General features: G+C 44.2%; 2 protein-coding genes and 1 pseudogene across 2 annotated transcripts; all 3 read right to left on the bottom strand.

Moving 5' to 3' along the window:
- Nucleotides 1-3,881: 3,881 nt before the first annotated feature.
- LOC148097292 (NLR family CARD domain-containing protein 3-like) lies at nt 3,882-8,347 on the bottom strand (annotated as a pseudogene).
- A 4,747-nt stretch (nt 8,348-13,094) lies between these two features.
- On the bottom strand, nt 13,095-15,631 carry LOC148097291 (uncharacterized). Its single transcript, XM_087832310.1, has 5 exons — nt 15,544-15,631; nt 15,468-15,506; nt 13,810-14,121; nt 13,603-13,677; nt 13,095-13,243 (listed from the first exon to the last, which is right to left on the bottom strand). Exons 1-5 carry the CDS (start codon nt 15,629-15,631, stop codon nt 13,095-13,097), a joined length of 663 nt encoding a protein of 220 aa, XP_087688436.1.
- A 966-nt stretch (nt 15,632-16,597) lies between these two features.
- LOC148097290 (uncharacterized) lies at nt 16,598-21,010 on the bottom strand. The gene is made up of 3 exons (XM_087832393.1): nt 19,963-21,010; nt 19,373-19,609; nt 16,598-16,641 (listed from the first exon to the last, which is right to left on the bottom strand). Exons 1-3 carry the CDS (start codon nt 21,008-21,010, stop codon nt 16,598-16,600), a joined length of 1,329 nt encoding a protein of 442 aa, XP_087688519.1.
- Between the last annotated feature and the right edge of the window lie 512 nt (nt 21,011-21,522).

Genomic DNA, 21,522 nt, shown 5'->3' with positions numbered 1-21,522 from the left:
GCAGACTGCAGGGGCTTCATGGTCTCTCCTTTGAGTCCATGACAGTTCATTTGTCAGCTCTGAGTTGAGGATTTGAGCTGTTTCTCTCACAGGTGAAGAACACAGATGCTTCCTGGAATCATTCTTGAAGCAGAGTTCATGCTTGTAACTGTCATTGTGTTATTAAAGTGAAAAGCCACAGCTAACGGTGTGGAGGCTGCAGAGCAGAAAGCCACACAGCCCGTCTGCTGCAGGAAGTTTGGATACAGTCAGTTTGTGCTTCACTCACACGGCTTGTTGTTCATCACACAATGAAAGTAGAATCAAACTCTTCATCTTGAAATCTTTATTATTCACACAAACACAACTACACTGTTTGACATTTGAAAATCAAACAAAAACAAATCAAACTGAAAACTTGTGATAAAAATATTCCTGATGATTTTTGTTACTACAATAAAAGTCACAATAAGTACAAAAAGAATTCTAACTCAGAGCAACAATACATGTAAAGATGGATTTATTTCAGATGATCTTCTAACTGTTGAAGAAAAAGGCAAAATAAGCACAACACATCATAACTAACATTTGTGAACACTGATCAAAGTGATGAATGAGATGAATTGATGAGATCTGATGGTGAGAAAAGGCGAGCAGGAAACAGTCAGTCAGCATGTGTGCAGTTGGTGGACGCTCCCTTGTTTGTGAGCATCATCAGCAGAGAGAGTCCACAGCAGTACACCAGACTCTTCACTATCAGCACTGTGTACAGCAGGCAGAGCAGCTTCACCCTGCACTGAGACTGGAAGGACACTGAAGGACAGACAGACACAAAGAGACAGACAGACAGTCGGGTTATTCCTCTCAGATCAAGGAGAAAAAGTCCAAATAGAAACAGTCACAGCTTCTTCTTCAAGTGGATGAATTGATGTAGTGTTTGTGTCCACTTGGGGGCAGAAGAACTCCACAAGCAGCTAACAAACTGATCTCTGACATATTATGGTCTGTCTGCTGTTTGGTGCTGAGCAGCTAGTGTACAGTGGCTTTATCAGAGCTTGTTGGATGAAGATTTGATCAATTAGTGCAACTTTAAGACCCTAAACTTGTTCCAGCTCCCTCATTGGACATTGGAGCTGTCCATGCAGAGAGGCAGCAGGTGATCTTACAGTCAGCTGGCTGCAGAGCTGGCAGGTCTGCTGGCTCTCTCTCTGGAGGACAGGAGGCTGCTGGAGCTGGAAGCTCTGAAACAGAAAAGGAGTCAAATGTTTGGAGCTGCAGTGAGAAATGTCAGTCCTCTGCTGCTCTGCTCTCTTTGACAGCATCTCCACATGAAGCTGAATCACTGCTCAACACAGTCACCAAGCCTTCATTACCTTGTTGTGTTTGGGCCTCCACTGTGCCCCCCTCGTGCTTCACCCAGCAGCTGTATTTATATGTGTTGGTGTCCTGCTCCTGGATCAGTAAGATGGAGGCGCTGTGTCCCGACTCTCTGAGCTCCAGCTGCTCTCCCTCAGCAGGGGGCAGCTCCTCCGCTTCTCCGCCGTTCTTCTTCTGTCTTTTCCAGGAGAACTGGACCAGAGGAGGAAACATGGCTGAGGCCACACACAGCAGGGAGCTGTTCCCCTCCAGGTGGGCTCTGGATGCTGCTGGGTACACGCTCACCACGGGCTTCACTACCTGCTCATCTGAAGTTTGACAGCAGCAACAAGCAGCACAGACACACATTCACACAGTCAGCAGCAGCTTCCAGCACTGCACTGCATTCAGTCTGATCCTGGAAACTACATGGACTCTGATCACTAAACTACTCATCAATACAGCACAAAGTTCACTACATACACTGGATTCAGCTTCATATCAAACACAGTCATCACCTCATGTCATCATGGCTCACATGAGGAACACTCAGCATGATTTTAAAAGTCAAATTAAATTCATTTCAGTTCAATTTGTTATGTGTTTGCTAATGGTCGGATCATATGGTGGTATCTGGCCCTCCAGGCTTTTAAGTTCATGGTGGTCCATAGGATGGGGGTTCAGATGGCTGTGGCTGATTTCCTGCTGGAGGTGTGTGGCTGGGTGTGGTTGGTTGCTCGGTTGCAAGGGAGGAGTCAAACAGAGTGTTCAGGGTGTGGCGCCTGGGAAGGCTTGTTTTCGGAGCATGGCAAGCATCATATAATCATCCCTTCCCTTTCAGTAGCGGCCGGGCTGGAGAGGAAGAGAGCTGCTGGAGCAGAGAGTCGGTGCGGATCTGGAGCAGTGAGCACCGAAAAGTGCTAAAGCAAACAATGACATTAGAACAAATAAACAAAAGCCCAACACGAGTTTCTGCGTCCTGTCTGGTCCTTTGGGTTACACACACTTTAGCCTTTCCCACTCATTTTCCTGTTCAGAAGCAAATTCACCCTCTGCAATGTAGGCAACAGAAAATAGAGATATATTTTTTATTTTCCTTCTTTTTGTCAGATTTTAGTATAATTCAATTAAAAAAAATAGACTAAAGTTTGTGTTTCCATATTTTAATATTATTTTATCATTATGTCAATATAGCGCAAGGTTCACCTAGCTTTGCACAAAAATAAAAAAAAAAGTTTTTTTTTCATTTCAACTGTTTGATATGCATCAACCAGTTTTAGCCAATCATACTTTTTGTTTGCTTTTAACTTTGACGGCTCCTCCACATCTCCATAAACATTGCGCGGGACATTTTTTCCTCGTGAAATAAAAAAGGGAAAAAAATACGATATGCTGTTTCTTAAGTCTTATGTATAAATATATGTTTGTTCCCCATAAGCACCGTAACTGTAGTTTAAATGTTTCAGATGTACAGTATATACATTGAACAGCCACTGCATGAAAATCACCTGCCGATCACTGTGTAGCATTAGGCACTGGGGTCCTTTGGTCCTGTGGGTTGCTGAGTGGGACTTCCATGGATCAGGCATGTTCAGGGTCATCCCACTGATACTCAGATTGGAATAGGAAGGAGGTTGAGTCAGGGCCTTTGGTTCTTTGCTGTAATCTTTTAATTGTTCGGACACATTTAATTTAAAATCTGTCAGTGGTTTTACTGTTGTGGCTGATCAATATGACGTAACTGAAGTTAACATTACATTTGACCCATGGGAAGAACCAGTGCCACAAAACATTTTATGACTGAGCACAAAATATATTTTTCCAATTAATCATTGTTAATATGAGTGAGTTGCTGTGTGGGGTTTTTTCCCACGCTGATATCCACTTGCAATCATGCCCATTCAGATAACCAATTAACTGCATGTCTTTGGACTGGACATGGAAACATTCTGATAGCATGCAAACTCCACAAAGAAAGAGCCCAGGCAGATGGTGGATGTGAACTTCTTGCTTTCGACATCTACGTTTCTCTGTATTTTTAAAATGTGAAAATAAATCCAATGCCCACACTTTTGGTTTGCAATGGGATCGTTCTGATGATTATTTATTACAGCTTGATTTCACAAGCTTCTAGTATATTTTCTCAATACTGTCACCTATTGATCCATATCCCATCCCTCATCACAAAAGCATAAAAAACATAATACAAACACTTTAACATAAAAAAAAACTCATTACAGAAAATAGATATTAAGATTTAAAATATGTAATTTATTACCAATTTCCTTGAAATTGTTAGTTATAGGAAAAAATACATCCTTCCGTCCTCTTCTGCTGATTCAATTCAGGGTTAAAGACAGACAGCTTTTCACAGCTTTGATATCCACTTGCTACAAAACTAGAAATTGATTTAAAAAAAACGACAAAAAAAACTTTTGTTGAAATCACTTACATACAAGGTCTTCTGAAATCCCTTCATTTGTTTTACAGCGCTCACATAATTGTCAATACTGTAAAACTGTACTCTAAAAACTGTTGTCTGCAGGGGCTATCACCATTTAAAGATATTCTGGCTGGCGTAAAATTAATGTAGCACGTGGCTCTCCCAGTCTGAAGCCTGGATACAATGGCTCAGTGAATTCAGTGTGGAAAGTGTGCAGGTGAATCATGGTCTGTGAAGACACTGCGTAGAAGGACAGCGTGCCAGCTGTCCAGTCTAAGAACACTCCAACCCTCTTGGAGTTGAAATAGGGAACAGATATGGGTGCATCATCATTCTTATTGTGCCAGACGGTGTATTTGCCTTTGCAGTAGCGTAGACTCCAGGACTGATCATTGTAGCCAAGGACTGGTTCGTTCCCTTTACCTTTCCTGCTGATTCCTTTATATGCAACTCCTATACCCATCCATTCCCCAGACCACTCTATTTCCCAGTAGCACCGATCACGGAGACCCTCATTACAAAGCACTTGTCCCCAGTCTTCAAATCTCTCTGGGTTGTCAGGGTATTTCTGACTTTCTTCCAATCGTTTCATTTGTTTCTTGTCTTCAGAAAAAGATAGTTCTGAATGTGCTGTATTCATGTTCACAGTCAGCTCTTGTGCATCTGAAAAAAAAGATTTCAGTTTTGTATTTTGTGCCCCCATCCAGTATAAAAACTTGAAATGTCACTGGTATGTTTGTTTAAAAATAATAACAAAAAGTCTCACATTTCTTCAGAGCTGATTTTAAGTTACACTCCCCACTGTCACTTATCCTAGGTAAAATCAAAGATGTTATTTTCTGCTAATCTAGAGAACATGAAAAAAATAACTTTTATTTAACTGTAAGTGTAATTTAACTCAACTATACCTGATAGTGAGGTGATCAGGGTCGTTCTCTATGGAGGAGAGGTGCTTTATTCCCAACTCCCCAGGATGATTGTAACTCAAGTCCAGCTCCTTCAAGTGTTTGAGGCTGGAGGTCAGAGCTTTAGCCAAAGAGTCACAGCCCGAGTCAGTGATTCCACAGAATGCCGAACTGAAATTTAAATTTAAAGCATATAGAGTTAGTTTCTTTTAGCTATTTGTGTGGCATAAATATCCTGCACCAGGATATTTTCACAAACCTAAGTTTTTCCAGCTGGCATGCAGTATTGCCCAGTCCATCAAGGAGAAGTTTCACTCCTTTGTCTTGCAGGTCATTATCACTCAAGTCCAGCTCTTTTAGACATGAACTAAATAGAACTTTGGAAAGCATCTCACAGCATTTCTCAGTAAGGTTGCATTCTTTAAGCCTTAAAAAGCAGAAAAAATAACCATATGCTAGTATATTTTGCAGGGTTAAGAGGCTGCTGTACAATATAAAATAGTAGATGATGCCAAGTTAAAGCACTGTATTAAAAAATAGTTAAATAAATATTAAGCCAGGGCCAATGTCTGTGATTCCACATATTGTCAATCTGAGTAAAGCCTATTAAGTTTAATTTACAGTAAGTAACATACAGTGTTATTTTTTTAATTATTTAGCTATGAAGAAGAGAGTGAATTTGATCTGGTGTGTTTGTTTCAGCTGTGTTTTTAGCATCATAATAATTGTCACATTTAAAAATAATATTGTATGTCATATGAACATTACAGAGTATTGTTGTAATTTACTCACAAAGCTATTTTGGATTCCTTAATCACCGGTAACAGCCGCTGGAGACCCTCCTCAGATCTGGAATATTTTCTCAGATCAAACTCATTCAACTCATCCTTGGATGTCAGCAACACAAAAACCAGAGCAGACCAAAGTGAAGGTGAAAGTGTGATCTCTGACAAACTACCAGAACTCAGACACTTCTGGATCTCCTCTACAAGAGACTGGTCGTTAAGCTCACTGAGGCAGTGGAAGAGATTGATGCATCTTTCTGGGGAAAGAGTTTGACTGATTTTATCCTTGATGTACTCAATAACTTCCTCATTACTTGGTAAAGAACTCCTCATGGTGGCAAGAATACTCTTCAACTGATCTGATTCCTGTGAGAGGCCAAGAAGGAAGCGGAGAAAAAGATCAAGCTGGCCATTCTCACTTTGCAAGGCCTTATCCACTGCACTTTGGAGAAGGCCAGTTACTTCAGTAGAAGCCTCTCGGACAGTGAGGGATCCTTCTGGTTCCAACACGTTTAGGTTAGAGCAAATGAAGGTGTGGAAAACATACACTGCAGCAAAATACTCCTGAATGCTGAGGTGCACAAAGCAATATGATCTCTTTAGATGAATTCCAAAATCATTCTTTGAGATCTCTGTGAATACTCCTGAATATACTGCAGTGTCGCTGACATTTATTTCGTACTCGCTGATTTCATTCTCATAGAAGATTATGTTTCCCTTCAGTAGCTGCTCAAAGGCTAGTTTTCCAAGCTTCAAGATAATCTCTTCATTCATTTTGACCTGTGATTGGGTCTCGCAAACCTCTTCCCTGAGTGTGTACTTCTGACATTTGATCAATGAGTTGTGCACAAGAAAATGTGTGTACATTTTTGTCAGTGTGTTGGGCATTTCTCCTCTCCTCTCGTGGCTTTTTTCTTCTAAAATCTTCTGCAGGACAGTGGCAGATATCCAGCTGAAGACTGGAATATGGCACATGATATGAAGGCTCCTGGTTGACTGAACATGTGAAATGAGTCTGCTGATCATGTTTTGATCAGAGATTTTTTTCCTGAAGTATTCTTCCTTTTGTGGATCATTAAACCCTCGTATCTCTGTCACGCGATCAACACAGTTAACTGGAATGCGACGTGCAGCTGCGGGTCTGGTGGTAATCCAGATGTGCGCAGAGGGCAGCAGGTTCCCCTTGAACAGATTTGTGAGAAGCACATCTACTGGAACTTGCTCTGAGACACAAGAACAAGGCTCATTGTTGTTGAAGTCAAGAGGAAGCCGGCACTCATCCAGCCCATCAAATATCAGCACAAGCTTATATTTGCTAAAATCTGAAATCCCTGAATCTTTTGCCTCTGTGAGAAAATTATGAAGAAGTTCTGTTAGAGTGTATCTTCTCTCCTTCATCAGATTCAGCTCCCGAAATGGTAAATTAATAAGGAGCTGAATATCCTGGTTAACTCTTCCTTCTGCCCATTCAAGATTTAACTTCTGCACAGAGATAGTTTTTCCAATACCAGCAATGCCTGTAGTGCGCACAGTTCTGATGAATCTATGGGATCCACAAAGAGAATTAAATATGTCTTCACATTTGATTTGCTTATCTTTTGTCATTGATCTCCTTGATGCAGCCTCAATCTGCCTGACCTCATGTTCATTGTTAACAGTTTCACTGAGTCCTTCTGTGATGTAGAGCTCAGTGTACACCTTGTTGAGAAGAGTCTGGTCCATATGCCGTACTGTTCCCTCATAAATGTATTCAAACCTTTTCAGTTTTTGTCTGAGTTTGCGCTGGCAGACATCAAGCTCACCATAAATATCTGGTTGTAAAGAGAGAACAAAAAAGAACGCAAACAGCTTATTAAAAAACATAAAAGATATATTTTTTCAATAAGAGATCACAAAAACAAACTATAAAACTAATTCTGTAATATTTGCACGTTTTGTCCTTACGTTTCTCCAGTTTGTTAGCAAGCTCCTTTTGGCCAATTTCATTTAAGACATGTAATGTAATCCTCAAAACCCCTTCACTGGCACTCGTGTCTTGCTTTGTATTTTCAGTAGACAGATTGTCTTCATCCCTTTCAGTAGAATAGTGTGACAGGTGTGGAAAGAGCATCTTTTTATACCTTCCAATTTCACTCATAAAAATCTCCATGCCATGGGTTTCCACCAGCTGCAATAGAAAAACTTTTTTTAATCCACTTTTTTTGTTATATATATTATTATTATGATCATTATTATTATTGTTTTTTTACACAAAAGCATATCCCAGCATATCTATGAGAGGCGTGATCTTAAAAATACTTTTCTTTTTCAAAAGCTGTTATTAAGGGAATATAGATTTTTTTTCAGCAGACCTTAAATATGACGTCTCCATCCAGCTCCTTTGTCTCTGGAAAATCATGCCCGTCTCTTAAAATAAATATTGATAAAGTTATAAAAAAAAATTCAGCTCAATAAAACCAAGTAATTGTTATTGTGATGCTGAATTTTCAATTATTAGCACAGAAAATAGACACCAACTATAAACTGCTCTGTCATCTTAAGAGTTTTTCAGTTATGAGATATCATTAAGTGGAAAGTTTGACTTCCTTGTGGCAAAACTTAAAGAATCTCCTGTACCACTAGTGTATTTCACATGGAACCAACATTCTGCACAAATACATTGGTTATTATCTATAACTAAATAATTACCATGACATGAATGGGGGGAAAAATCTCCATTAAGGTTCTATTGAATATCTTTTACAGTTACAAGACTGACACAGGTTCAAATCATAGATTCCAGACTTCCCTCACCCCAGCCTCCTCCTCCAGCTCATCTTGGGAGACATTGAATTGTTCCCAAACCAGCTGAGAGCACCTGGGAGGTGTCCAGGAGGCATACTAGTCAAATGCCTGAATGACCTCAACTGGCTCCTTTCGATGTGGAGAAGCAGCAGCTACACTCTGAGTCCCTTTCAAAAGGTCAGGCTACAAACAGCATCTCTATGGAAGAGCCCAGCCACCCTTGGAAGGAAACTAATTTCTGCTGCTTGTATTCACAATCTCATTGTTTCAGTCACTACAAGGAGCTTGTGACTAGGGCTGCAACGATTTGTCAACATAATCAATGATGTCGTCTATAAAAATGGTGGTGTTGGTGTTGTGCCAAGGTAGTTAAATGCTAAAGAATTTGTTTCTCCTGTATTAGGAGCACGCGCTGGGCAGAGAGGGTGGATCCAGTTGACGCTGCCTCCATTCCAATCAACTGTATTTGGAAGGAGTGATGTTTTACGATCAAAAAACATACGGTTAAGATCAGTGTAGTGACATTAACAGAAAATACACTTGTTGTCCTCATGTGTTATTGGACGAGATTACTTCAAAGCATTTTGCCTGATAATCATTTGTATCGTCCTGTAACTTTATTGTATAAAAAGGATAAAACTTCCAAAATTTCAGGAGTAAGAAGTGATTGTAAGAAGTGTTTGTGAACTAAAAATGTGGGATACTGTTTGTCTGTCATTTGGACAGCAGTGCACGCTTCTGATGCAGGGGAAACAAATTCTGTCATGGTCTGGGTGAATGCCAGTGTTTTTCCACAGAGCCGGCAGTTCCACCTCTGGGAGGAGCCACCGTGTTCCTGCTCATTGCTCTCACCTGTGGGTAATTAAGCTGTTGACTTATAAGGCCAGCGCTCTCAACTTCTCTTTGCCAGCTAACCACACTATCAGTTTACCAGACGCCTCCGCGCCAGTGTTATCCGGTCACTGGACTTCTCGACAGTCTTCATAGTTACAGTTTTACTCACTCCACTCACCTGGAGTACCCTCAGAAGGTCTGCTAGACAATACGGACAATACCTACAACCACAATTACCGACACTAACAAGCTGATCTACAATATGGCAGCAGTGATCAGTGAGATGCTTGGCTACAAGTTGAACAGCCACAAGGGGCAGTACCCTCTATGGAGAAGGAGGCTAGAGGGCAAGATCAAAGTAGCACGGAGGGAGGTCAGCCAAATAACGGAGTTGCAGAAAGGTGCGACAAAGAAGGTGCATAAGAAATACAGCAAGCTGTCCATACCTGAGGCCTTGGAAACTGCCAAGCAAAGACTCACAGCCTTGGCAAAGCCGCCTGAGGAGGTACACCAGAGAGATAGAAGGCAGGAGAATAAACCAGCTGTTCTCCACAGAACCAGCAAAGGTGTACTCTCAGTGGCAAGGGAACAATAATAAGAGAACAGCACCACCAAGGCTGGAGACGGAGCAATACTGGAAGAGCATATGGGAGAAGGACGCAACCCATAACGGCAATGCTCAGTGGCTAGTGGATCTGAGGGCAGACCTTAGCGACCTCCCTGAACAGGGTCCAGTAACCATCACAGTGGCAGATATCCAAGAAAGGGTCTCCAGTATGAAGAGTTGGACAGCACCAGGGCCCGACATGGTTCACACCTACTGGCTAAAGAAGCTGACTGCACTCCACGAGCGTCTGGCAGCACAAATGAACCAGCTGCTAGTTAACGAGGGACACCCGGAATGGCTAACCAAAGGTCGGACTGTCCTGATCCCCAAGGACCCCAAGAAGGGACCAGTCCCCTCCAACTACAGACCAATAACCTGCCTCAGTACTACATGGAAGCTCCTGTCAGGCATCATATCGGCTAAGATGAACAGGCACATGGGTCAATACATGAGCGGGACACAGAAAGGAATTGGCAAGAATACCAGAGGTGCAAAACACCAGCTACTGGTAGACAGAACAGTCAGCCGAGACTGCAAGACAAGACTGACCAAGCTGTGCACTGCCTGGATTGATTACAAGAAGGCCTATGACTCAATGCCCCACAGCTGGATACTGGAATGCCTAGAATTGTACAAGATCAATGGGACCCTAAGAGCCTTCATCAGGAACTCAATGGGGATGTGGCGTACAACACTAGAGGCCAACTCCAAGCCCATAGCACAAGTCACCATCAAGTGCGGGATCTACCAAGGAGATGCTCTGTCCCCACTGCTGTTCTGCATAGGCCTGAACCCCCTCAGTGAGATCATTAACAAGACTGGCTACGGATACCGATTACAGAATGGAGCAGTTGTCAGCCACCTCCTGTACATGGATGACATCAAGCTGTATGCCAAGAGTGAACGAGACATCGATTCACTGATCCACACCACCAGGATATACAGCAATGACATCGGAATGTCATTCGGACTGGAGAAGTGTAGTCGGATGATAACAAAGAGAGGGAAGGTAGTCAGAACTGAGGGGATTGGACTACCAGAAGGCAACATTGCAGACATAGAGGACAGTTATAAGTACCTGGGGATCCCGCAGGCAAATGGGAACCATGAAGAGGCCGCTAGGAAAGCTGCAACCACCAAGTACCTGCAGAGGGTCAGGCAAGTCCTGAGGAGTCAGTTGAACGGTAAGAACAAGATCCGGGCCATCAACACGTACGCCCTGCCCGTGAAGCCACTGACATAAAGACAAGAAAGCTCCTAACCATGCATGGAGGGTTTCACCCCAAGTCCAGCACCCTGAGGCTGTACGCTAAGCGGAAGGAAGGGGGCCGGGGACTGGTGAGTGTCAGCACCACAGTCCAGGATGAGACAACGAACATCCAAGAATACATCACGAAGATGGCCCCAACTGACAGCGTGCTCAGTGAATACCTCAGGCAGCAGAAACCCAAGAAAGAGGAGGGAGACGAGGAACCATCATGGAAGGACAGGCCCCTGCATGGTATGTACCACCAGCAGATAGAGGAGGTGGCTGATATCCAGAAATCCTACCAGTGGCTGGACAAAGCTGGACTGAAAGACAGCACAGAGGCACTAATCATGGCAGCACAAGAACAAGCTCTGAGTACAAGATCCATAGAGGCTGGGGTCTATCACACCAGGCAAGACCCCAGGTGCAGGCTGTGTAAAGATGCCCCAGAGACAATCCAGCACATAACAGCAGGGTGCAAGATGCTAGCAGGCAAGGCATACATGGAACGCCATAACCAAGTGGCCGGAATAGTATACAGGAACATCTGTGCCGAGTATAACCTGGAAGTCCCGAGGTCAAAATGGGAAATGCCCCCAAGGGTGGTGGAGAATGACCGAGCTAAGATCCTGTGGGACTTCCAGATACAGACGGACAAAATGGTGGTGGCTAACCAACCGGACATAGTGGTGGTAGACAAACAGAAGAAGACGGCCGTAGTGATCGATGTAGCGGTTCCGAATGACAGCAATATCAGGAAGAAGGAACACGAGAAGCTGGAGAAATACCAAGGGCTCAGAGAAGAGCTCGAGAGGATGTGGAGGGTGAAGGTGACGGTGGTCCCCGTGGTAATCGGAGCACTAGGTGCGGTGACTCCCAAGCTAGGCGAGTGGCTCCAGCAGATACCGGGACTAACATCGGAGATCTCTGTCCAGAAGAGCGCAGTCCTGGGAACAGCTAAGATACTGCGCAGGACCCTCAAGCTCCCAGGCCTCTGGTAGAGGACCCGAGCTTGAAGGATAAACCGCCCGCAGGGGCGTGCTGGGTGTTTTATATATATATATATATATATATATGGAGATGCTGAATTTGACATTACTTTATTCCTCTGAGCTCTTCTTCAAGGTCAAATAATGTCAAATTTTCATAAAATGTCTTTCAGCTCTAGGATTAAAGCTGAAAATGCTGCTGCCTTTGTGCGTATTGGCAACACTTAGGAAGTAATACGAGGATTCTGCACCTCACATGTGGCCTGCATCCAAATGTCATGTCACATTTGACCTCTGACCTCACATTTACACATCACATCTGCCAGTTATGTCAACCATTTTAATATATACCAACAGCACTAAAAACCTCTTAAAAGTACTTTTAAAAAGAGCAAATAAAACCAAATGAATATCTGCTGAATACCATACTTTTACCTCAAAAGTAAATGTTGAGTGTGAGGTGTTGTGATCATAATTATTTTATCATTGTTTTAAAATATTTTCAAAATTGTATTTTGAAAAAAGTATCACTAAGTATTATCAGCACAGGTCTGATGTTCTCTGACATACAAAACAACTCCAGGTGTCGCTGTTGACGAACTTTTCATCCACAGAAAAACCTATTCAGTCACAGTTCAGATGATTTCGGTTAAAAGTTGTGTTTAAATATTTTACTTGTTTTAGTACATTTGGATCATTCATTTGACTTTTGTCTTCTTCAGATGCAGGAGTTCTGTTTGGAAATGGATATAATTTAAAACTAAAGATGTAAATGTGACAAACAAGTGTTAACATGGTTTCATAAATTACTGATTTTTTGAATGCATGAAAAAACTCACTCTGGACAATAATGTACGTATAACAATGATAAAATATGAAGCTTTATTTTTTTGTTTTAGAATACATGACCAAATTAAAAATCAAAATAAACTAAACAATACAAATCACATTTATTTTGATCAGTGATCAGTTTATTATAGGAATTTCCATTTGATCCATAACTGTCCATATATATAGTACTTTAGAATAGAGTGTGCATAAAAATGCAATATAAAAACAGAATAGAAGAAGAATGAACTACATCATGAACACAATACTGATCAAAGTGATGAATGAGATGAATTGATGAGATCTGATGGTGAGAAAAGGCGAGCAGGAAACAGTCAGTCAGCATGTGTGCAGTTGGTGGACGCTCCCTTGTTTGTGAGCATCATCAGCAGAGAGAGTCCACAGCAGTACACCAGACTCTTCACTATCAGCACTGTGTACAGCAGGCAGAGCAGCTTCACCCTGCATTTAGACTGGAAGGACACTGAAGGACAGACAGACACAAAGAAACAGACAGACAGTCGGGTTATTCCTCTCAGATCAAGGAGAAAAAGTCCAAATAGAAACAGTCACAGCTTCTTCTTCAAGTGGATGAATTGATGTAGTGTTTGTGTCCACTTGGGGGCAGAAGAACTCCACAAGCAGCTAAAAAACTGATCTCTGACATATTATGGTCTGTCTGCTGTTTGGTGCTGAGCAGCTAGTGTACAGTGGCTTTATCAGAGCTTGTTGGATGAAGATTTGATCAATTAGTGCAACTTTAAGACTGAGTCCCTAAACTTGTTCCAGCTCCCTCATTGGACATTGGAGCTGTCCATGCAGAGAGGCAGCAGGTGATCTTACAGTCAGCTGGCTGCAGAGCTGGCAGGTCTGCTGGCTCTCTCTCTGGAGGACAGGAGGCTGCTGGAGCTGGAAGCTCTGAAACAGAAAAGGAGTCAAATGTTTGGAGCTGCAGTGAGAAATGTCAGTCCTCTGCTGCTCTGCTCTCTTTGACAGCATCTCCACATGAAGCTGAATCACTACTCAACACAGTCACCAAGCCTTCATTACCTTGTTGTGTTTGGGCCTCCACTGTGCCCCCCTCGTGCTTCACCCAGCAGCTGTATTTATATGTGTCAGAATCGCTCCCATCAACCATCCTGATGGCAATGGTGCGTCCCGACTCTCTGAGCTCCAGCTGCTCTCCCTCAGCAGGGGGCAGCTCCTCCGCTTCTCCGCCGTTCTTCTTCTGTCTTTTCCAGGAGAACTGGACCAGAGGAGGAAACATGGCTGAGGCCACACACAGCAGGGAGCTGTTCCCCTCCAGGTGGGCTCTGGATGCTGCTGGGTACACGCTCACCACGGGCTTCACTACCTGCTCATCTGAAGTTTGACAGCAGCAACAAGCAGCACAGACACACATTCACACAGTCAGCAGCAGCTTCCAGCACTGCACTGCATTCAGTCTGATCCTGGAAACTACATGGACTCTGATCACTAAACTACTCATCAATACAGCACAAAGTTCACTACATACACTGGATTCAGCTTCATATCAAACACAGTCATCACCTCATGTCATCATGGCTCACATGAGGAACACTCAGCATGATTTTAAAAGTCAAATTAAATTCAGTTTAATTCGTCATGCGGTTGCTTGTTGTTGTTTTATAGAAATTTAGTTAAGTCCAATTTCAAAATATTTGTCTTTATACAAGTGAAAATGTATTTTTCTTATTAGTCCTTAGACACGAGTTCTAACAGAGATCCTCTTCTGTCCAAAAATAAATTCATCTTTTTTCATATTGTTTTGTACTATTAATAAAATTAAATCTCATTTCACAAAATTCAATTCAGCAGATAAAATTTCCATTCTTCTTGTCTTTGATATATTTTACCATAAAGACCATATTTGTCTTTCAGACTAATTTAGTCTTAAATATTTTTGTGTAAAAATTGGAAAAGGTAATGCAGTGATTATTTTAATTTATGTTTTTATTCAAATAAAAAACTGTAGCAACTATTTTAAAACACTAAAACTGAAATGTTGAATAAAACGTTTTCAATAATATGAGATATACTTCATGATATTTTTAGTCATAAAATACAAATTATTTAACAAAGTATATTTAATAAAAATTTGTATGTTAAAATATTTTGGAAAAAGTATTATTAACTTTTTATTGTCACGTACAAATCCACACACACGACTTCATCTCAGAAATAAATATCAGAGTTTAACGATGTCATATTCATCCTAAATTTATCTGTCATATCATTTCTGAGATTTCTAATCAGTATCTGTTTTTATACTTTTATTTACCTTTTTGAAGCAGCTACATGAATGTTTGACTATTAAAAATATTTGTTCCTCAACATAAAGCAAATATTTCCTGAAACCATATTTGTTGTTATCTATATTAATTTAATTTTAATATCAAATATGATCTTGTGTTAAAAACCAGCAGAATCACTGAGAGGATCAAATCCTAAATATTTGTAACATCACTAATATTTGCAGAAATAAAGAATAACTTTAGTTGTTCAGTGAGATTTCAACATGTTTTCAGAGATTATTGAGCTTTTCTTCTGTAACAATGGCTGCAGATGAATTCTCTACTAATGATGAAAAACTAACATGTAAAGCCTGAAACAGCAGAAACTGACTTTAAACACATTTTCAGCTTCTACAATACAACAACTGAAGGAAAATAAATGTTTGTTCTTACCTGTTACAGACAGTTTAGTTCCAGAGCCAAAGATGAAGTACAAAGATGAGGTAATCATACCACCGTCCTGCCACTCTCACAGTGAGAAAGACTGCTACAAAAACCTGTCTGCTGTTGAACGTGTCAGCTGAGGTGAATGAGTCCAAATGAGGAAGCAGGATCATATTTCAGCTCCATGATGTGTTTCTCTAATGTTCATATCAACATGACTGTCTCTTCTTCTCTTTTCTTTTAGCCACACTAGCAGCACGGCTCTGATGTTAATGTCAGTCTGTTGGTCAGTCCACTACTTTAGTCCACATGAAAATAGAAAATCACTATATAAGCACCAGTCCATTTATCCCATCAATGATGCCACCACTACAATGAAACATCTGCTGATAGGATCATGGTTTGGCCCATCTGGCTCACCATCATTAATCACACAATCAATTTTGAATTATAGCAGCAAATTCTGAAGAAAACTATCAGAACATGTGTCTGTGAACTGAATCTCAGGAGAAAGTGGGCCATGCAGCACCACAATGACACAAACCAGTCAAGTTTGTTTTCTTTTTCCAAATAATGTTGAGAGAAAAATAATCCAGTGAATCCAGCGAGTGATGTGATGAGTCTCTGATGTCTTTCTGATGTGGTTTTGTTGCGTCCTTCAAACCACACCTGGTGTATTTTAGAAGAGAAACATGTTGGTCTGCACAGGCTCTTCTATTTTCAACACTGACAGGATTTCCTTTGCTGTTTCTTCTGTTTTGCACATTTTCCTCTGTTTTGTGCAGCTTGATGGAGCTTCTGTAAAAAATAGATCCAGAGTTATTTTTAGTGGTGCGGAGCAAAGAGATGCTTCAAGGATCTTTCTGAAATGTGCTGTGGCACGTCTGCTGGAATCATCAGTGTTGTACTGAGTGGCCTCAATCAGCTCCAGCAGCCTCGTAGGAACACAAAGTGTCCATGCCTGCTGTTAAAAATAGAGCTTTGCAACAACCAAGTCCAACAGAGTCCAACAAAGATGGTGTGAAAGAGCTGGAAGCGAGCAGTTCATGTGAGAAAATCCAACATGTCAGAATTAAAGCTGCTCTGTGTCAAAAATGGAGTCAAATACTTCCAAACTGATGTGCTGGACTGATTATCAGTTACTGCAGGTGCTCCAGCCGAGGAGGAGCAGGAACCAGCAGAACTGCCAAACATCACACACACCACAAATGCCACACTCACAGAGAGACAAAGATAGAAAGCAGAGGGAGGAAAGATAGATGGTGGGTAGGCAGCAGAGGATCAGGGGACCATAACACCATCTTACACAGTTATTAACTAATGAGCTCATTGACTAATCTGAAACATTACTTTGATTTTTCTTCATTGGAATTTCAGCTGAAAGTGGATCTGCAACATGAGCAGCTGAAGACCTCCAAGAGCTGAACTTGACATTTTAAACACACTTTGGTTACACACACAGTTGTACTTAAGATTTATTTTCCCAAGTGGATCACTACAGCTTTGCCATACTGCTACACTTGATTGTTCTTTAATATTTATTAATTTATTAATTTATTAATTTATTAATTTATTAATTTATTAATTTATTAATTATTTTTAAGGTGGGGGTTTGTAACAAAGAGCTGGTGGCAGTAATCATACAGACTGCAGAAGAAATATTTCCAATGGTTTTAGGGCCAGGGAAGATTGTATCTCGGTGGATTGAGAATAGTATTGAAGCTAATTCATTAGAAGTGAGCGCAAACAGTACTTCCAAAAACTTTATTGCAAAAGTTGAGGCAGAGACACAGTTAGCTAACATTCGTGGAATGATGAGTAGAATGAATGGACTAGTAAGGAATTGGGAAATTTTAATGTTGCGCCAAAAGGATAAAACTGCTGTTAATAACAGTGACAGGTGTGAGTACAAGAAAACAATTATTAGAATACAATGTGTTAAATTTGCTTAGATAAGAGGGTCCAGCAGTAGATGAGACGAACAGGGAACGATTTGTCTGTGTTTTAGTTTGGCTTAGCTGTAGCCTGAGAGTGTGTAATTGTTTAGAGGGAAAGGAATTTATGGACACTGGGGTTCTGCTGTCATAAAAGGAGACAGGAAGCTACAGTTGGGGGTTGCTGATGCTGATGCTTGTACCTTTAATAAAAACTCATAATTGTTAAAACTTAGAAGTAGGTTTGCAGGAGACTCTCCGCCTTATCTGTAAATGTAAGACAACAAGAGGGCAATGGCCCAGTGGATGCAGAGTGGGGGTCTCAGTGTTTGTAATATGTTAACTCTGTTTTCTATGTTGTGTAGAAGAATTTGTTGTAGCTGGGGAGATAGGAGATTACTTTTATGACCGGCAGGAAGTCACGGACACAGAGAACCACACAGTGCTTTGACTGTTACGACGCACCCACACCTACATGCACACTTACTGTCACGGCTATCACACACAGGAGGGAAGAACAGCTGATTCTAATATACAAAGACAACTGGAGGATACAAGCTGAACACAGTGACAACAGACTCAGACCTTCAAAATAAAACAGGAAATCCAGAACACGAGCCTTCTAAGTAAAGCAGGGAACACACAGACTGATTTACAACACAACACGGGGACATGAACAGAGCACCAAGGACAGACACAGGTAGGGCTGAATAAAGGAAACACAAAACACTGGGTCAAAATGACCCAGGACCATGACAGTACCCCCCCTCCAAGGGCTGGCTCCAGACAGCCCAGAACAAAAACAGACGACCAACCCACGGGGTGGCTGTAGCTCAGGTGGTAGAGCAGGTCATCTACTGATCGGAAGGTTGGTGGTTCGATTCCTGGCTTCCCCTAGTCTGCATGCCAAATATCCTTGGGCAAGATACTAACCCCAAATTGCTCTCCGATGCATCCATCGGAGTATGAATGTGTGTGAATGTTATCTAGAAAGCACTTAGAGAGATGTGCTTGTGCGAATGGGTGTGAATGGGTGAATGCACAAGTTGTGTAAAGCGCTTTGAGTGCTCAGAAGAGTAGAAAAGCGCTATATAAGAACCAGTCCATTTACCCAGGGCGGGCGGCGGGGGGACCAGGACGGAGGGACCAACACCGAACAAAAACAAGCTCCAGCGAACCAAGCGAATTGTCCAAAACACAAACACACATGCCGGAGTCCAAGAACAAAACACAGTTCAGGAAGCCGGCCTGGAGGCTGACAACTCCGAAGTCCAGGACAAGTCATCTTCTGAGGCCGGCCACATTGGCGACACAGATCCAAAAGCCGACCGCGCGGAAGGCAGCGGTGGCGAAGTGGAAACAGTTCAGGGGGCCGACCGTGCACACGGCAACGGCGGCGACGGGGAAACAGTTCAGGCGGCCGACCGTGCGGACAGCAACGGCGGCGACGGGGAAACAGGTCAGGCGGCCGACCGTGCGGACAGCAACGGCGGCGGCGACACAAGTCCGGAGGCCGGCCGCGCGGAAGGTAGGGGCGGCGTTTGGGAGGTCGTCCATATCGACGATGACGCCCAACAAGCGGCCTGGCAGATGACCGCCGATGTCGAGGCGGCAGTTTGGGACCTGAAGGTGGCGTGGCCCCCACAGCACCAGGCGAGGAGGATGCTGAGGCTGGACCAGACGAGGCGGAAGCTGAGGCTGGACCAGGCGAAGCTGATGCAGAGGCTGGACCAGGCGAGGCGGAAGCAGAGGCTGGACCAGGCGACGATGAAGCCGGAGCTGGACCAGGCGACGATGAAGCCGGAACTGGACCAGGCGGCGGCGTGGGTGAAGCCGGAGCTGGACCAGGCGACGGCGTGGGTGAAGCCGGAGCTGGACCAGGCGACGGCGTGGGTGAAGCTGAGGCTGCAGCTGGCGAGGGTGAAGACACGGAGGCTGCAGCTGGCGAGGATGAAGCCGCTGCTGCTGCCGGCGGTGTGCATGAAGCGGCAGCCGGCAAGGATGATGAGGCTGCAGCTGGCGGCTGGACGGGCTCCTCGGGCCCTCCAGCTGACGAGGCAGAAGACTGGACGGGCTCCTCGGGCCCTCCAGCTGACGAGGCAGGAAGCTGGCTGGGTTCTCCTGAACCTCCAGCTGACGAGTCTTGGGGCTGGACGGGCTCCTCGGGCCCTCCAGCTGACGAGACAGGCGGCTGGACGGGCTCCTCGGGCCCTCCAGCGGACGGGACAGGAGGCCGGACGGGCTCTTCGGGCCCTCCAGTGAGAACAGTCTCAGGACCAGCGGGCACAGGGGCCCCTGGCAGGCACAGAACAGAACCAGCAGGCGCGGGGACCTCTGGCGGGCGCAGAACAGAACCAGCTCAATTTCTCTGTCTAACCAATCAGGCGCGGGGACCTCTGGCGGGCGCAGAACAGAACCAGCAGGCGCGGGGACCTCTGGCGGGCGCAGAACAGAACCAGCAGGCGCGGGGACCTCTGGCGGGCGCAGAACAGAACCAGCAGGCGCGGGGACCTCTGGCGGGCGCAGAACAGAACCAGCAGGCGCGGGGACCTCTGGCGGGCGCAGATCAGAACCAGCAGGCGCACAGGCCTCTGGCAGGAACAAATCAGAACCAGCAGGCACGGTGGCCTCTGGCAAACACAAAGCTGACTGCAGCTGCACCGAGCGTTGACTCAGCTCAGGCAGCGACAGCCGGGTGCAGTCCTCGGCTGGCTTCTTTACCTCCAGGGGTCCAGAGTCTACTGGGGGCTGAAACCCAGCCTCTGGGGAGGCCCTGGAGTGCGTCTCAGTCTCAGAATTGGCCAGCTCTTGAGGAACGTTTTTATAGTCATTAGGTTTGTCTCTCTGCTTGGAATAAGAAGTTGTTGAACTGTCCTTTATGGGTTGAACTGTTATGGCTTGCTGTACCAGAGGAGTTGGTGAAGATGATGGCTGAATAGGTGGCTGAGCTGATGAGTCTTCTACCAACTGAGCTATTGACCGGGCTATGGACTGCAACGTAGTTTGTAGTCGGTCTGGCTGTGGTAATGACTGGGCTATGGGTCGTGAGGCTGAATGTGACGGAGGTGACGACCGAGCAGCCAACTGAGCTAGTGGCTGCTGGGCAGCTAACTGAGCTACCGGCTGGGCAGCTGGCTCAAAAAACACAGCCCCGGTATAAACAGTCACAAGTTCTGGCGAAACAGAAAGAATGTCTTTTCCACTCACCACAGCCGGCAACTCAGAACTCTCGGGGCCCGGCTGTGGCGATGGGCGTCGGCGGCGTGAACATCGCTTCCTTCTTGGAGATAGCTCCGACCGGCCGGGTAATTCCACATCCGGCGGGCCGGGCCGCAGATTCCCCGGCGGGCAGTGCAACACATTCACCGCCGGGCTGGGTCGGGAAGCGGTAGCAGCTGGAGGGTGAAGGTGAAGTTCGTGAAGTATGAAAGTCTGTGCGAGCGGGTGAAGAGAGTCCAATAGCCAGGAGTGAGCAGAGATTAATTGCTGTAGCCTGGCTTCTACAGCGTGGTGACATTCCTCCCCCTCATGTTCCAGCCACAGGTTAACCAACCTTGAAACGGAGTCAATCACTCCCTCCCGAAACTCCTGGGAAGGTGGGGATGCTGCTGGGTCCATGTTTGGTCGGCTCGTACTGTCACGGCTGGCGGGGTGAGCCGTGTGGTGTGGAGGAAAAGGAGGACCCAAAATGCAGGCAGTGGCGGAGGTGCAAGTATGTTTTATTTACAGTGCACAAATAACAGAACTGAGGGCAGGACAGAACATAAACCTAAACTGGGTGAGCTAAATAACAAACCTGAGATCATACGAATGGGGTGGGAGGCAGAGAGACGCAGACGAGGAACAGGACACCATGAAACACAGACGAGCCGACAACGAGCACAGACCGACACCCACTATATACACACACACACACACACAAGGTAATCAGGTAATCACACACAGGAGGGAAGAACAGCTGATTCTAATATACAAAGACAACTGGAGGATACAAGCTGAACACAGTGACAACAGACTCAGACCTTCAAAATAAAACAGGAAATCCAGAACACGAGCCTTCAAAGTAAAGCAGGGAACACACAGACTGATTTACAACACAACACGGGGACATGAACAGAGCACCAAGGACA

This window comes from Neolamprologus brichardi, chromosome 18 (genome assembly GCF_056152115.1).
Source record: "Neolamprologus brichardi isolate AB-2024 chromosome 18, ASM5615211v1, whole genome shotgun sequence".
NCBI lineage: Eukaryota > Metazoa > Chordata > Actinopteri > Cichliformes > Cichlidae > Neolamprologus > Neolamprologus brichardi.
This window is presented reverse-complemented; position numbering and strand designations above follow the sequence as displayed.